Consider the following 18,320-nt stretch of genomic DNA (forward strand, 5'->3'; position numbering starts at 1 on the left):
TATACAGTTTGTAGAGTGATGTGTATATATATATATACAGTTTCGGCTTCCTTTATCCTCCTCTTGTAGGACTCCCTCTTGAGGGCTGTTCAGATGTTGTATATACAGTTTGTAGAGTGATGTGTATATATATATACAGTTTCGGCTTCCTTTACCCTCCTCTTGTAGGACTCCCCCTTGAAGGCTGTTCAGATGTTGTATATACAGTTTGTAGAGTGATGTATATATATATACAGTTTCGGCTTCCTTTATCCCCCTCTTGTAGGACTCCCCCTTGAAGGCTGTTCAGATGTTGTATATACAGTTTGTAGAGTGATGTGTATATATATATACAGTTTCGGCTTCCTTTACCCTCCTCATGTAGGACTCCCCCTTGAAGGCTGTTCAGATGTTGTATATACAGTTTGTAGAGTGATGTGTATATATATACAGTTTCGGCTTCCTTTCTCCTCCTCATGTAGGACTCCCCCTTGAAGGCTGTTCAGATGTTGTATATACAGTTTGTAGAGTGATGTGTATATATATATACAGTTTCGGCTTCCTTTATCCCCCTCTTGTAGGACTCCCCCTTGAAGGCTGTTCAGATGTTGTATATACAGTTTGTAGAGTGATGTGTATATATATACAGTTTCGGCTTCCTTTATCCCCCTCTTGTAGGACTCCCCCTTGAAGGCTGTTCAGATGTTGTATATACAGTTTGTAGAGTGATGTGTATATATATATACAGTTTCGGCTTCCTTTATCCCCCTCTTGTAGGACTCCCCCTTGAAGGCTGTTCAGATGTTGTATATACAGTTTGTAGAGTGATGTATATATATATATACAGTTTTGGCTTCCTTTACCCTCCTCATGTAGGACTCCCCCTTGAAGGCTGTTCAGATGTTGTATATACAGTTTGTAGAGTGATGTGTATATATATACAGTTTCGGCTTCCTTTACCCTCCTCATGTAGGACTCCCCCTTGAAGGCTGTTCAGATGTTGTGGGTGAACCTCATCATGGACACGTTTGCCTCTCTCGCTCTGGCTACTGAGCCGCCAACAGAATCTCTTTTACTTCGGAAGCCGTATGGAAGGAACAAGCCCCTGATTTCGCAGACTATGACGAAGAATATCCTGGGTCACGCGGTCTACCAGCTGACGCTGATCTTTACGCTGCTTTTCGTTGGTGAGTTGCTCTTTGGCGCGGCAGAGACATGGTTCTGTGCCCTGGCGCGTTCCTCTATAATCCCGGGAGATTTCTTTTCTTGCAGGAGAGCAGATCTTTAACATAGACAGTGGCCGGAACGCCCCCCTCCACTCTCCTCCGTCTGAGCACTACACCATCATCTTCAACACATTCGTCATGATGCAGCTCTTCAATGAGATCAACGCTCGCAAGATACACGGAGAGCGCAACGTATTTGATGGAATATTTCGAAATCCCATTTTTTGTACAATTGTACTTGGCACCTTTGTCATCCAGGTAATTGACCATTACAAAGTCATTGTCAGTGGTGGCGGGAGTGAAACCAGTCTATGCTCTAAATCCAGCAAAGCATTGTGGGCAAGACTGGACAGGTTATCAGTTACCTGTAGAGCTGCTGCCCGTGACACGGAGAGACCAAACCTCTTCCTGCACCCCTGTGATTGTGACCTGGGGCACCGGGATCATGGGGTGTATGGCAGTCACAGTCATTTCTAGATTTTGGGCAGTGACTTTCTTCCTTTTACACAGGAGGTTCATTGTACACATAATCCCTTCTACTATCGCTAGTGAGGTCCAGGTCACCGTCATCCTGCACTGTGGGCTCAGACATAGGAATACAACTGTATGAGGCAGAAGCCAAGTCTTTGTCTTAGGGGAAAAAATCCTTCCCCACTCCATATCTGATAGTCATAACATTACTCAAGATATTACATCCCCTTTTTAACTCTTAACAAATTTATTATGACAACATCCTGGGACAGAGAGTTCCATATTGTGACTGGCTCTTACAGTAGAGGTTCCATAGTGTGACTGATCTTACAGTAGAGGTTCCATAGTGTGACTGCTCTTACAGTAGAGGTTCCATAGTGTGACTGATCTTACAGTAGAGGCTCCATAGTGTGACTGATCTTACAGTAGAGGCTCCATAGTGTGACTGATCTTACAGTAGAGGCTCCATAGTGTGACTGCTCTTACAGTAGAGGTTCCATAGTGTGACTGTTCTTACAGTAGAGTTTCCATAGTGTGACCGCTCTTACAGTAGAGGGTCCATAGTGTGACTGATCTTACAGTAGAGGTTCCATAGTGTGACTGATCTTACAGTAGAGGCTCCATAGTGTGACTGATCTTACAGTAGAGGTTCCATAGTGTGACTGCTCTTACAGTAGAGGTTCCATAGTGTGACTGATCTTACAGTAGAGGTTCCATAGTGTGACTGCTCTTACAGTAGAGGTTCCATAGTGTGACTGATCTTACAGTAGAGGCTCCATAGTGTGACTGATCTTACAGTAGAGGCTCCATAGTGTGACTGCTCTTACAGTAGAGGTTCCATAGTGTGACTGATCTTACAGTAGAGGCTCCATAGTGTGACTGATCTTACAGTAGAGGCTCCATAGTGTGACTGCTCTTACAGTAGAGGCTCCATAGTGTGACTGATCTTACAGTAGAGGTTCCATAGTGTGACTGATCTTACAGTAGAGGTTCCATAGTGTGACTGCTCTTACAGTAGAGGCTCCATAGTGTGACTGCTCTTACAGTAGAGGCTCCATAGTGTGACTGCTCTTACAGTAGAGGCTCCATAGTGTGACTGCTCATACAGTAGGGGTTCCATAGTGTGACTGATCTTACAGTAGAGGTTCCATAGTGTGACTGCTCTTACAGTAGAGGCTCCATAGTGTGACTGCTCTTACAGTAGAGGTTCCATAGTGTGACTGATCTTACAGTAGAGGTTCCATAGTGTGACTGCTCTTTCAGTAGGGGATCCTCTTTAATGTAGAGGGTCGTGGGTTTATATATATATAGTGATTCTCATAGTTGATCCTTCTATGCAGATTGTGATCGTGCAGTTCGGTGGGAAGCCGTTCAGTTGTTCGCCTCTGCAGCTCGATCAGTGGATGTGGTGCATATTCCTCGGTGTCGGGGAACTGGTGTGGGGTCAGGTAAGTTCCATGTTCGATCCCTGTGTGAATAATTTCTCCGTTGTCTTATCCTATTTGCCAATTATTTCCAATCCTGATGTTGAAGTGAAGATTATACGTGGAGCCTCCACTTGTCCCCTGAACCCTTCCTCTCGTGTTTCATCCACTTCTACCAAACATGGAAACTTATAGTGACCTGTACTCCGCAATTATTGGAAGAAAAACAAAACCACAATTCAGCGCAGATAACGGAAGTCATAGTGAGCGGCCCGGACAGACAGGCGCGAGGCAGTGCAATACAGAGAGGTAACAGCACCAGAATATATCGTACAAATAAGAGTACAAGCCCAACAGGACCGGATCCGACCGTCCCCAACAACGGCAAAAAAGGGAGGTTCAGGCAGCACATCCGAAAGAGGAGCTTTTATTCCCCAATGTGACGTTTCAGCTCCTCAGAGCCTTTCTCTAGCAGAATACAAAGTGTCAAGTGGTGCAACAAGTCAATCACAATTATCAATAAATGAATATTAATATGTGCAATTACAGCGTGTCACAAATGTTCCATACATCACATACCAGATATATAAGGAGAAGTACAGAAGTGAAGCAAATACATGCATGCCATATCAGAAAATAGTCGTGCTCAGTGTAAAACACGAACTATCAATCAGGAATTCAAATATAACATGAATATTCAAAATCCCACAGGTCCGACTCACCCCTCGTGGTACCCAGCGTCCACAAAATGCTGCATGTCAAAGGAAATATGACCCAATCAACAATGTCTATGCTGTGAATGGGTAGAGACGCAATGCGCATGCTCAAAGGACGTCATACGCACATGCTCAGTCAAGCTAGACATACTCCGGCCTCCATATTCTGAAAGGGCAAGGCCCATACCACAGTGGCTCCGTGGGATATAATGTAGCGATTCCAACAACACTGGCCAAGTAGAAGTATAAGTCTTTCATGAGAAGGGGAAATAAGTTTGTGTGCAAACAATCCCTTAGTTATCGTACGTCTAAAAAAACATAGATAGATCCCCTAAATATAATGCAGAGGTCTAGAAAGGCAATCATTAATGGAGAGGACCTGGTACAAAGCCAGAGATCATGCGATGATCACCATACATAATGAGCCATGAACATGTTTAAGAATGAGCCATGAACATGTTTGTATAAGTGGGCACAACATTCGACCCCATGGCGGTACCCCTCTTCTGAACGTAAAATAAGTCCCAAAATAAAAAGTAGTTTTCATTGCGTACAATCTCGAGTAAATTCATGCGTAACTCTACACTCGCCGAGTGTTTGAAGTTACCCAAAGCCTCACATACAACATGTAGGCCCCTGGTGTCGTTAATGGAGGTATATAAACTACACACATCAAAGGATGTTAATATAATGTCACCCTCCTAGTTAACCACACCAGTTTTAAACAATCCGTAGTATCTTGAATATATGAGGTTGCAGAGACCGCAAATTCTCTTAGAATTTTATCAAGTAAAATAGCAATGGGACCGAAGATGGAATCCCTCCCCAACACGAATGGTCACCCAGGGGGTTTGGAGATGCAGTTGTGGATTTTAGGAAATCAATAAAAGGACAGGAGTGACAGGATGAGCCACTATTAAAGGGTAACTAAACGTTCAACAAACTTCTGACATAGTGACATGTTACATTTTTGATTGGTGGGGTCCAGCACTGAGACCCTCACCTATTGCTAAAACGAAGCGGCAGAAATCCTCGTGTAAGCTCTCAGCCGTTTAGTTTCTGTTTGGCTTGTTCCGGAAATCAATGTATCGGTGTATGTACTTTGTCCTTCAATACATCAGCTTTTTGGAAAAAGCCGAACAGAAACGAAGCGGCTCAGCGCTCACACGAGCACTTCTGCCGCTTCGTTTTAGCGATTGGTGGGGGTCTGCGTGTTCGGACCCCCGCCAATCAAAACTTCTGACATGTCACTTTGACGTGTCAGAAGTTTGTTACGTTTAGTTACCCTTTAAATAGTCCCTAAGGTCCTTATCAATGATACCATTGTTCACATCTAGGTCTAAGATGTCCTGAATCCTGCGTTGAATTCTAAGTCTAGAGTCATGCCCCAATTTCTCATATACGTTGAGGTCTTCTACCTGACTTCTGACTTCATGTAGGTATTGTGATGTATCCATGACGACCAAGGCCCCGCCTTTATCGGCTGGCTTGATCGTCAGGGACACATCATGGGAAAGGTCTCAGAGGGCCACCGATTCTGCATTTGTAAGGTTGGGATGTGAGAAGGAGGAATCCTTCATACTTAATTTATGACTTCTATAGGTAAAACTTAACTGATGACATAAATGCATCAATGATGGCTTCATTAACATATGGCTGCCAACCACTTTTGTTATACAGACCCACCCCGCCTTGGAGACTGCCCCACTCTCCTGGTTCTCGTTCCTTGCTCCGTGGAGCCTGCCCCTCTCTCCTGCTTCTCGTTCCTTGCTCCGTGGAGCCTGCCCCTCTCTCCTGGTTCTCGTTCCTTGTTCCATGGAGCCTGCCCCTCCTGTTTCTCATTCCGTGGAGCCTGCCCCTCTCTCCTGCTTCTCGTTCCTTGTTCCGTGGAGCCTGCCCCTCCTGTTTCTCGTTCCTTGTTCCGTGGAGCCTGCCCCTCTCTCCTGGTTCTTGTTCCTGTGGAGCCTGCCCTTCTCTACTGGTTCTCGTTCCTTGTACCTGTGGAGCCTGCCCCTCTCTCCTGCTTCTCGTTCCTTGCTCTGTGGAGCCTGCCCCTCTTTCCTGGTTCTTGTTTCTTGTTCCTTGTTCCGTGGAGCCTGCCCCTCCTGGTTCTCGTTCCTTGTTCCATGGAGCCTGCCCCTCTCTCCTGCTTCTCGTTCCTTGTTCCGTGGAGCCTGCCCCTCCTGTTTCTCGTTCCTTGTTCCGTGGAGCCTGCCCCTCTCTCCTGGTTCTCGTTCCTTGTTCCGTGGGGCCTGCCCCTCTCTCCTGGTTCTTGTTCCTTGTTCCTGTGGAGCCTGACCCTCTCTCCTGGTTCTCGTTCCTTGTTCCGTGGAGCCTGCCCTTCTCTACTGGTTCTCGTTCCTTGTTCCTGTGGAGCCTGCCCCACTCTCCTGGTTCTCGTTCCTTGTTCCGTGGAGCCTGCCCCTCTCTCCTGGTTCTCGTTCCTTGTTCCGTGGAGCCTGCCCCTCTCTACTGGTTCTCGTTCCTTGTTCCGTGGAGCCTGCCCCTCTCTCCTGGTTCTCGTTCCTTGTTCCGTGGAGCCTACCCCTCTCTCCTGGTTCTCGTTCCTTGTTCCGTGGAGCCTGCCCCTCTCTCCTGGTTCTCGTTCCTTGTTCCGTGGAGCCTGCCCCTCTCTTCTGGTTCTCGTTTCTTGTTCCGTGGAGCCTGCCCCTCTCTCCTGCTTCTCGTTCCTTGTTCCGTGGAGCCTGCCCCTCTCTCCTGGTTCTCGTTCCTTGTTCCGTGGAGCCTGCCCCTCTCTCATGCTTCTCGTTCCTTGCTCCGTGGAGCCTGCCCCTCTCTCCTGCTTCTCGTTCCTTGCTCCGTGGAGCCTGCCCCTCTCTCCTGGTTCTTGTTCCTTGTTCCGTGGAGCCTGCCCCTCCTGGTTCTCGTTCCTTGTTCCGTGGAGCCTGCCCCTCTCTCCTGCTTCTCGTTCCTTGTTCCGTGGAGCCTGCCCCTCCTGTTTCTCGTTCCTTGTTCCGTGGAGCCTGCCCCTCTCTCCTGGTTCTCTCCGGTTTGGCCTTTACGTCTCTGCCTGTGTTTATGGCCACCGCTTCTTGTACGGCCATTTCTGGTTCAGTATCAAGACCATCAGTGTCAGATGTTTGGGAGCGCCTTTTCCTTTTTTGATCATCAGATGGTGACAAGGTGGTGAGCAAATCATCTAATTCTCGCACACGTGTATAGACATTCAATAATTCACTCTGTAAAAATTCCACATTCAGTAAAATAATTCCCCGTGCATATTTGTTAGACATGGATGTGAAGCGTAGGAAAAAACTCTGAATTATTGGAAAACAGATTAGGAGTAAGGTTGGAGCTCATACCTCGTGATATATGATCTACTTTATAATATTCACCAAGCGTGACCGGCTGCATCAGGACCATGATGGCTCTTTTCATTTCCATCTCCCATTTTCTTTTCACATTGTTGATCGATGATATACTTAGGAATGAGGCATCCTCCTCCGAGTAGGAAAACACTGGGTGTCGACTCCATGGTCATGTTTCAAAAAATAGATAAATAGAATTCTGTGCACGTATATGGATCAGGAATGCCAATACAAATGGAGACGTAACCGCTCAAGAATAGATCACACAACTAGGAGCGCGAGGCAGTGACGTCATCGTGCCCGTCTGCCCCAAGCCGCACAGACCGGAGGAGCAGAGGGTTCTCCTCCACTCGTCGTTGCAACGGGGTTTTACGTATCTATTTTATTCTTTTTATTTGGCACTATTGGGGCTGTATGGGGGCAGCTATGGGGACTTATACTGTGTGGAGGCAGCTATGGGGCATTATACTATGTGGAGGCAGCTATTGGAGCATTATACTGTGTGGAGGCAGCTATGGGGACATTATACTGTGTGGAGGCAGCTATGGGGCATTATACTGTGTGGAGGCAGCTATGGGGACATTATACTGTGTGGGAGCAGCTATGGGGGCATTATACTGTGTGGAGGCAGCTATGGGGGCATTATACTGTGTGGAGGCAGCTATGGGGGCATTATACTGTGTGGAGGCAGCTATGGGGACATTATACTGTGTGGGGGCAGCTATGGGGACATTATACTGTGTGGAGGCAGCTATGGGGACATTATACTGTGTGGAGGCAGCTATGGGGACATTATACTGTGTGGAGGCAGCTATGGGGACATTATACTGTGTGGGGGCAGCTATGGGGACATTATACTGTGTGGAGGCAGCTATGGGGACATTATACTGTGTGGAGGCAGCTATGGGGGCATTATACTGTGTGGGGGCAGCTATGGGGACATTATACTGTGTGGAGGCAGCTATGGGGACATTATACTGTGTGGAGGCAGCTATGGGGGCATTATACTGTGTGGAGGCAGCTATGGGGACATTATACTGTGGGGCAGCTATGGGGACATTATACTATGTGGGGGCAGCTATGGGGATATTATATTGTGTGGAGGCAGCTATGGGGACATTATACTGTGTGGGGGCAGCTATGGGGACATTATACTGTGTGGGGGTAGCTATGGGGCATTATACTGTGTGGAGGCAGCTATGGGCGCATTATACTGTGTGGAGGCAGCTATGGGGGCATTATACTGTGTGGAGGCAGCTATGGGGACATTATACTGTGTGGAGGGCAGCTATGGGGACATTATACTGTGTGGGTGCAGCTATGGGGCATTATACTATGTGGAGGCAGCTATGGGAGCATTATACTGTGTGGAGGCAGCTATGGGGACATTATACTGTGTGGAGGCAGCTATGGGGCATTATACTGTGTGGAGGCAGCTATGGGGACATTATACTGTGTGGGAGCAGCTATGGGGACATTATACTGTGTGGAGGCAGCTATGAGAGCATTATACTGTGTGGAGGCAGCTATGGGGACATTATACTGTGTGGAGGCAGCTATGGGGCATTATACTGTGTGGAGGCAGCTATGGGGACATTATACTGTGTGGGGGCAGCTATGGGGACTTATACTGTGTGGAGGCAGCTATGGGGCATTATACTATGTGGAGGCAGCTATGGGAGCATTATACTGTGTGGAGGCAGCTATGGGGACATTATACTGTGTGGAGGCAGCTATGGGGCATTATACTGTGTGGAGGCAGCTATGGGGACATTATACTGTGTGGGAGCAGCTATGGGGGATTATACTGTGTGGAGGCAGCTATGGGGGCATTATACTGTGGGGCAGCTATGGGGACATTATACTATGTGGGGGCAGCTATGGGGATATTATATTGTGTGGAGGCAGCTATGGGGACATTATACTGTGTGGGGGTAGCTATGGGGCATTATACTGTGTGGAGGCAGCTATGGGGACATTATACTGTGTGGGGGTAGCTATGGGGCATTATACTGTGTGGAGGCAGCTATGGGCGCATTATACTGTATGGAGGCAGCTATGGGGGCATTATACTGTGTGGAGGCAGCTATGGGGACATTATACTGTGTGGAGGCAGCTATGGGGACATTATACTGTGTGGAGGCAGCTATGGGGGCATTATACTGTGTGGAGGCAGCTATGGGGACATTATACTGTGTGGAGGCAGCTATGGGGACATTATACTGTGTGGAGGGCAGCTATGGGGACATTATACTGTGTGGGTGCAGCTATGGGGACATTATACTGTGTGGTGGCAGCTATGGGGACATTATACTGTGTGGGGGCAGCTATGGGGACGTTATACTGTGTGGAGGCAGCTATGGGGACATTATACTGTGTGGAGGCAGCTATGGGACATTATACTGTGTGGGGGCAGCTATGAGGCATTATACTGTGTGGAGGCAGCTATGGGGACATTATACTGTGCGGAGGCAGCTATGGGGACATTATACTGTGGGGCAGCTATGGGGACATTATACTATGTGGGGGCAGCTATGGGGATATTATATTGTGTGGAGGCAGCTATGGGGACATAATACTGTGTGGGGGCAGCTATGGGGACATTATACTGTGTGGGGGCAGCTATGGGGACATTATACTGTGTGGGTGCAGCTATGGGGACATTATACTGTGTGGGTGCAGCTATGGGGACATTATACTGTGTGGTGGCAGCTATGGGGACATTATACTGTGTGGTGGCAGCTATGGGGACATTATACTGTGTGGAGGCAGCTATGGGGACATTATACTGTGTGGGGGTAGCTATGGGGCATTATACTGTGTGGAGGCAGCTATGGGCGCATTATACTGTGTGGAGGCAGCTATGGGGGCATTATACTGTGTGGAGGCAGCTATGGGGACATTATACTGTGTGGAGGCAGCTATGGGGACATTATACTGTGTGGAGGCAGCTATGGGGACATTATACTGTGTGGAGGCAGCTATGGGAGCATTATACTGTGTGGGGGCAGCTATGGGGGCATTATACTGTGTGGAGGCAGATATGGGGACATTATACTGTGTGGAGGCAGCTATGGGGACATTATACTGTGTGGAGGCAGCTATGGGGGCATTATACTGTGTGGTGGCAGCTATGGGAGCATTATACTGTGTGGAGGCAGCTATGGGGGCATTATACTGTGTGGAGGCAGATATGGGGACATTATACTGTGTGGAGGCAGCTATGGGGACATTATACTGTGTGGAGGCAGCTATGGGGGCATTATACTGTGTGGAGGCAGCTATGGGGACATTATACTGTGTGGAGGCAGCTATGGGGACATTATACTGTGTGGAGGCAGCTATGGGGACATTATACTGTGTGGAGGGCAGCTATGGGGACATTATACTGTGTGGGTGCAGCTATGGGGACATTATACTGTGTGGTGGCAGCTATGGGGACATTATACTGTGTGGTGGCAGCTATGGGGACATTATACTGTGTGGAGGCAGCTATGGGGGCGTTATACTGTGTGGGGGCAGCTATGGGGACGTTATACTGTGTGGAGGCAGCTATGGGGACATTATACTGTGTGGAGGCAGCTATGGGACATTATACTGTGTGGGGGCAGCTATGGGGGCATTATACTGTGTGGAGGCAGCTATGGGGACATTATACTGTGTGGAGGCAGCTATGGGGACATTATACTGTGTGGAGGCAGCTATGGGGACTTATACTGTGTGGGGGCAGCTATGGGGACATTATACTGTGTGGGGGCAGCTATGGGGCATTATACTATGTGGAGGCAGCTATGGGCGCATTATACTGTGTGGAGGCAGCTATGGGGACATTATACTGTAGGGGCAGCTATGGGGAAATTATACTATGTGTGGGCAGCTATGGGGCATTATACTGTAGGGGCAGCTATGGGGAAATTATACTATGTGTGGGCAGCTATGGGGCATTATACTGTAGGGGCAGCTATGGGGCATTATACTGTAGGGGCAGCTATGGGGACATTATGCTGTGTAGGGGCAGCTATGGGGACATTATACTGTGTGGGGGCAGCGATGGGGACATTATACTGTGTGGGGGCAGCTATGGGGACATTATACTGTGTGGAGGCAGCTATGGGGACATTATACTGTGTGGAGGCAGCTATGGGGACATTATACTGTGTGGGGGCAGCTATGGGGACATTATACTGTGTGGGGGCAGTTATGGGGGTATTATACTGTGTGGAGGCAGCTATGGGGACATTATACTGTGTGGAGGCAGCTATGGGGACATTATACTGTGTGGAGGCAGCTATGGGGGCATTATACTGTGTGGAGGCAGCTATGGGGACATTATACGGTGTGGAGGCAGCTATGGGGGCATTATACTGTGTGGAGGCAGCTATGGGGACATTATACTGTGTGGAGGCAGCTATGGGGACATTATACTGTGTGGAGGCAGCTATGGGGACATTATACTGTGTGGAGGCAGCTATGGGGACATTATACTGTGTGGAGGCAGCTATGGGGACATTATACTGTGTGGAGGCAGCTATGGGGGCATTATACTGTGTGGAGGCAGCTATGAGGGCATTATACTGTGTGGAGGCAGCTATGGGGACATTATACTGTGTGGGGGCAGCTATGGGGACGTTATACTGTGTGGGGGCAGCTATGGGGACATTATACTGTGTGGGGGCAGCTATGGGGGCATTATACTGTGTGGAGGCAGCTATGAGGGCATTATACTGTGTGGAGGCAGCTATGGGGACATTATACTGTGTGGAGGCAGCTATGGGGACATTATACTGTGTGTAGGCAGCTATGGGGGGCATTATACTGTGTGGGGGCAGCTATTGGAGCATTATACTGTGTGGGGGCAGCTATCAGGTAATTATAGTGTTTGGGGGCTGTTATGGGTGCATTATACCGTGTGGGGGGCAGTATCAGGGGGTATATTATATACAGTAGTATACAGCAGGCTCAGGGGATCGGCATACAAAAGGCGTGTGGCCTAAAATCGTTCACTAATCGTAATCATGGTTACATGTGCAATTAATCTTTATTTTGATAATAATCGACTGGCCCTACGTCTCTTTCACGAAAAGCCCCTAAGTATTGAGAAACGTCATTGTGTTAGGACGCCATGTGGGAGTGGAGTAGCATACATGCAGCCGGTGCAGAAGTCTCTAGATGTAGAGGATATCATCATGGCCGCCTTCCTGCTTTGTCTATTTGGAGATGATTACTCTGCTGCTCATTCTGGCTTTTGTTATGGGTTCATGAGGCGGCCGGTATATTCTGATGGTAACACTGGTCAGCGCCATATCTGTACACACAGGGCCACGCTCACAAGACATTGGTCTTCCTCCTTAAAGGGATTCCACTTTGTGTGAAGCTGACATCAGTCGCGGCTTCAGGTCACACTGCCTGGACTTGGCGCTATTGTTCTGGCTCGCTTGTGAGGTGTGGACCAGATATGGAGCTGGTCATGGTTCTTTAGATCCCACCAGCTTTCCATTAAGAACATTTTCTGCTATTCGGACACCTCATTTTCATGAGTGACTTGCTGTATCATGGACCTAGTATTCTCTGCCTGCAGGTCATTGCCAGCATCCCAACCAGCAGGTTAAAGTTCCTCAAGGCAGCTGGTCGTCTGACACAGAAAGATGAGAACCCGGAAGAGGAGCAAAATGAAGACATGGAAGAAATAGACCATGCAGAGCGGGAACTCAGACGTGGACAGATTCTCTGGTTCCGTGGGCTCAACCGAATACAAACTCAGGTATATCAATGACTACAAGTGACGTTGTGAATATGCGGCTCTCTCAAAAGATGGACATTATAGACAGTACAGAAAATGAAGGAGCGAAGAAAGCGGGTGAGAGAACAAGGTCCATACACAATATCAGGTTCAGTGGTCAGAATGATTCATATAAAAGATTGTCTACAGTACATGGAGGGAAGGGATTGTCTACAGTACATGGAGGGTAGGGATTGTCTACAGTACATGGAGGGTAGGGATTGTCTACAGTACATGGAGGGTAGGGATTGTCTACAGTACATGGAGGGTAGGGATTGTCTACAGTACATGGAGGGTAGGGATTGTCTACAGTACATGGAGGGTAGGGATTGTCTACAGTACATGGAGGGAAGGGATTGTCTACAGTACATGGAGGGTAGGGATTGTCTACAGTACATGGAGGGTAGGGATTGTCTACAGTACATGGAGGGAAGGGATTGTCTACAGTACATGGAGGGTAGGGATTGTCTACAGTACATGGAGGGTAGGGATTGTCTACAGTACATGGAGGGTAGGGATTGTCTACAGTACATGGAGGGTAGGGATTGTCTACAGTACATGGAGGGTAGGGATTGTCTACAGTACATGGAGGGAAGGGATTGTCTACAGTACATGGAGGGAAGGGATTGTCTACAGTACATGGAGGGTAGGGATTGTCTACAGTACATGGAGGGAAGGGATTGTCTACAGTACATGGAGGGAAGGGATTGTCTACAGTACATGGAGGGTAGGGATTGTCTACAGTACATGGAGGGTAGGGATTGTCTACAGTACATGGAGGGTAGGGATTGTCTACAGTACATGGAGGGTAGGGATTGTCTACAGTACATGGAGGGTAGGGATTGTCTACAGTACATGGAGGGAAGGGATTGTCTACAGTACATGGAGGGAAGGGATTGTCTACAGTACATGGAGGGAAGGGATTGTCTACAGTACATGGAGGGTAGGGATTGTCTACAGTACATGGAGGGAAGGGATTGTCTACAGTACATGGAGGGAAGGGATTGTCTACAGTACATGGAGGGTAGGGATTGTCTACAGTACATGGAGGGTAGGGATTGTCTACAGTACATGGAGGGTAGGGATTGTCTACAGTACATGGAGGGAAGGGATTGTCTACAGTACATGGAGGGAAGGGATTGTGTATTGTAGTCTAAAGGCCCTTTTAAACTGGCCGACACTCGGCCTGTGCAGCGAGCAACGATGATCAGCGCTAGTTTGCTCCTGTCACATGGAGCTATGGATGGGGACGTGTGGTCGTTACTCCGTTTGCTCGTCCCAATACATTATCATCATGTTGGCAACGCTTCTCCCCGTTTACGCTGGGAGGTCTGCTGCCGACAACAATAATCTTTTCCTTTTTTAAAGTGATACAACTGGCAGATCATCAAGCTTTTGTTCGTTCATCTACTGATCGTTCCCGTTTACAGATGACAATCATCGGCAACGAGCATTATATGAATGCTCGTCCGCCCGATAATCGTCCTGTGTAAAACCCCCTTTATGATCATCACTCAATGTACTGTATGTAGTAAAAATTGATGGATCACTTACTGAGGTAAAGTACTGATTTATCTTCTTGCTTGTTGACGTGTGTTGATTAACACCGTTGTTTAATAATAATAATGTGTCCCTGATTCTAGATTTACATTAAGGCGATGGACGCCTTTGCACGGATATATATAGATAGACCGGAGAAAACACAGCACACCTCACCATACTGCAAATCAGGCTATGTGCACGTTACCCAAAACTAATTGAATCAACTTCTTTGCTTTGAATAGAGAACTTGCAGAATAAGTAACAGCACCAGGACTTCAAGGTAAATGGAGAGAAGTTGGTTTAATCACCTAAACATGAGCGACGTTTCGGTTCACATCTAAACCTTTCTCAAACTTGCTATAGGTTGAGATGTGAACCGAAACGTCGCTCACTTTTTTGGTGATTAAACCAACTTCTCTCCATTTACCTTGAAGTCCTGGTGCTGTTATTCTGCAAGTTCTCGCTCATATATATATATATATATTTTTTTTTTTATGCTTTGCTTCATATATGCAATTGAGCAACTTTTTAAATAGTCTTTGTTAAAAACGTTCTACCATTTTGCATCTATTAATGGAAGGGTCCTGCAAATTCTGACATGAATCTGAAAGCACGCTGCTCCTGTCCGGGCTGACATCATCTGCTAGGGGGAGGAGGTTGGACCCAGCAGATCAGAGTGATGAGAAGGGGAAAGCATTCAAGTGTTCAGGAAGTGCAGTTCACAAAGGTTGTCAATATCAGAGTGTAGATAGTGAGGGGAGTACAGGGGGAGGGAGGGGGAAATCACAAAGGATGTCAGTATCAGAGTGTAGATAGCGAGGAGAGCACAGGGGGAGGGAGGGGGAATCACACAGGATGTCAGTATCAGAGTGTAGATAGTGAGGAGAGTACAGGGGGAGGGAGGGGAATCACACAGGATGTCAGTATCAGAGTGTAGCTAGTGAGGAGAGTACAGGGGGAGGGAGGAATCATACAGGATGTCAGTATCAGAGTGTAGATAGTGAGGAGAGCACAGGGAGAGGGGGAAATCACACAGGATGTCAGTATCAGAGTGTAGATAGTGAGGAGAGCACAGGGGGAGGGAGGGGGAATCACACAGGATGTCAGTATCAGAGTGTAGATAGTGAGGAGAGCACAGGGGGAGGGAGGGGGAATCACACAGGATGTCAGTATCAGAGTGTAGATAGTGAGGAGAGCACAGGGGGGAGGGGGAAATCACACAGGATGTCAGTATCAGAGTGTAGATAGTGAGGAGTGTACAGGGGGAGGGAGGGGGAAATCACACAGGCTGTCAGTATCAGAGTGTAGATAGTGAGGAGAGTACAGGGAGAGGGGGAAATCACACAGGATGTCAGTATCAGAGTGTAGATAGTGAGGAGTGTACAGGGGGAGGGAGGGGGAAATCACACAGGCTGTCAGTATCAGAGTGTAGATAGTGAGGAGAGCACGGGGAGGGAGGGGGAATCACACAGGATGTCAGTATCAGAGTGTAGATAGTGAGGAGAGCACAGGGGGGAGGGGGAAATCACACAGGATGTCAGTATCAGAGTGTAGATAGTGAGGAGTGTACAGGGGGAGGGAGGGGGAAATCACACAGGCTGTCAGTATCAGAGTGTAGATAGTGAGGAGAGTACAGGGAGAGGGAGGAATCATACAGGATGTCAGTATCAGAGTGTAGATAGTGAGGAGAGCACAGGGGGAGGGAGGAGGAATCACACAGGATGTCAGTATCAGAGTGTAGATAGTGAGGAGAGCACGGGGAGGGAGGGGGAATCACACAGGATGTCAGTATCAGAGTGTAGATAGTGAGGAGAGCACAGGGGGAGGGAGGGGGAATCACACAGGATGTCAGTATCAGAGTGTAGATAGTGAGGGGAGTACAGGGGGAGGGAGGGGGAAATCACACAGGCTGTCAGTATCAGAGTGTAGATAGTGAGGATAGTACAGGGGGAGGGAGGGGGAATCACACAGGTTGTCAGTATCAGAGTGTAGATAGTGAGGAGTGTACAGGGGGAGGGAGGGGGAAATCACACAGGCTGTCAGTATCAGAGTGTAGATAGTGAGGAGAGTACAGGGAGAGGGAGGAATCATACAGGATGTCAGTATCAGAGTGTAGATAGTGAGGAAAGCACAGGGGGAGGGAGGGGGAGGGAGGGGGAAATCACACAGGCTGTCAGTATCAGAGTGTAGATAGTGAGGAGAGTACAGGGGGAGGGAGGGGGAATCACACAGGATGTCAGTATCAGAATGTAGATAGTGAGGAGACTACAGGGGGAGGAGGACTCACAGGATGTCAGTATCAGAATGTAGATAGTGAGGAGACTACAAGGGGAGGAGGACTCACACAGGATGTCAGTATCAGAGTGCAGATACTGAGGAGAGTACAGGGAGAGGGAGGAATCATACAGGATGTCAGTATCAGAGTGTAGATAGTGAAGAGAGTACAGGGAGAGGGAATCACACAGGATGTCAGTATCAGAATATAGATCGTGAGGAGAGTACACGGGGAGGGAGGGGGAATCACACAGGATGTCAGTATCAGAGTGTAGATAGTGAGGAGAGTACAGGGGGAGGGAGGGGGAATCACACGGGAGAATGTAGATAGTGAGGAGAGTACAGGGGGAGGAGGAATCACACAGGATGTCAGTATCAGAGTGCAGATAGTGAGGGGAGTACAGGGGTAGGGAGGGGGAATCACACTGGATGTCAGTATCAGAGTGTAGATAGTGAGGAGAGTACAGGGGGAGGGAGGGGGAATCACACTGGATGTCAGTATCAGAGTGCAGATAGTGAGGGGAGTACAGGGGTAGGGAGGGGGAATCACACATTATGTCAGTATCAGAGTGTAGATACTGAGGGGAGCACAGAGGGAGGGGGAATCATACAGGATGTCAGTATCAGAGTGTAGATCGTGAGGAGAGTACAGGGGAGGGAGGGGGGATCACACAGGACGTCAGTATCTGTGTAGATAGGGAGGAGACTACAGAGGGAGAGGGAATCACACAGGATGTCAGTATCAGAATGTAAATAGTGAATAGAGCACAGGGGGAGGTAGGGAAATTACACAGGATGTCAGTATCAGAGTGTAGATAGTGAGGAGAGCACAGGGGGAGGGAGGGAGGAATCACACAGGATGTCAGTATCAAAGTGTAGATAGTGAGTAGAGTACAGACAGAGGGGGAATCAAACAGGCTGTCAGTATCAGAGTGTAGATAGTGAGGAGAGTACAGGGGAAGGGAGGGGGAATCACACAGGATGTCAGTATCAGAGTGTAGATAGTGAGGAGAGCACAGGGGAAGGGAGGGGGAATCACACAGGATGTCAGTATCAGAGTGTAGATAGTGAGGAGAGTACAGGGGGGATCACACAGGTTGTCAGTATCAGAGTGCAGATAGTGAGGAGAGCATAGGGGAAGGGAGGGGGGATCATACAGGATGTCAGTATCAGAGTGTAGATAGTGAGGAGAGCACAGGGGAAGGGAGGGGGAATCACACAGGATGTCAGTATCAGAGTGTAGATAGTGAGGAGAGCACAGGGGAAGGGAGGGGGAATCACACAGGATGTCAGTATCAGAGTGTAGATAGTGAGGAGAGTACAGGGGGGGATCACACAGGTTGTCAGTATCAGAGTGCAGATAGTGAGGAGAGCATAGGGGAAGGGAGGGGGGATCATACAGGATGTCAGTATCAGAGTGCAGATAGAGAGGAAAGCAGAGAGGGAAGGAGAGGGAATCGCTGAGGCTATCCGTGTAGAGAGAAAGGAGAGCAGACACTGCAGGATAGAAGGGTAAATCACACACTTCTCAGCATCAACATCCCTTTTGAGCTGTATCAGAAGGTTAAAGCAGTACTGGG

The 18,320-nt window shown here is 48.2% G+C and overlaps 1 protein-coding gene across 3 annotated transcripts in view; it reads left to right on the top strand.

Annotated features, from left to right (window-relative positions):
• Positions 1-933: 933 nt before the first annotated feature.
• LOC142730621 (plasma membrane calcium-transporting ATPase 2-like) overlaps positions 934-18,320 on the top strand; it is a 56,546-nt gene continuing 39,159 nt past the window's right edge. For all 3 annotated transcript variants that reach the window (XM_075849372.1, XM_075849373.1, XM_075849374.1), the window contains exons 1-4: positions 934-1,166; positions 1,252-1,463; positions 3,017-3,124; positions 12,724-12,906. In XM_075849372.1, coding sequence (XP_075705487.1) covers positions 977-1,166; positions 1,252-1,463; positions 3,017-3,124; positions 12,724-12,906 — 693 coding nt within the window. In that variant the 5' untranslated portion in view covers positions 934-976. The remainder of the gene's footprint in view (positions 1,167-1,251; positions 1,464-3,016; positions 3,125-12,723; positions 12,907-18,320) is intronic.

Source organism: Rhinoderma darwinii, unplaced genomic scaffold (assembly GCF_050947455.1).
Source record: "Rhinoderma darwinii isolate aRhiDar2 unplaced genomic scaffold, aRhiDar2.hap1 Scaffold_773, whole genome shotgun sequence".
Lineage (NCBI taxonomy): Eukaryota > Metazoa > Chordata > Amphibia > Anura > Rhinodermatidae > Rhinoderma > Rhinoderma darwinii.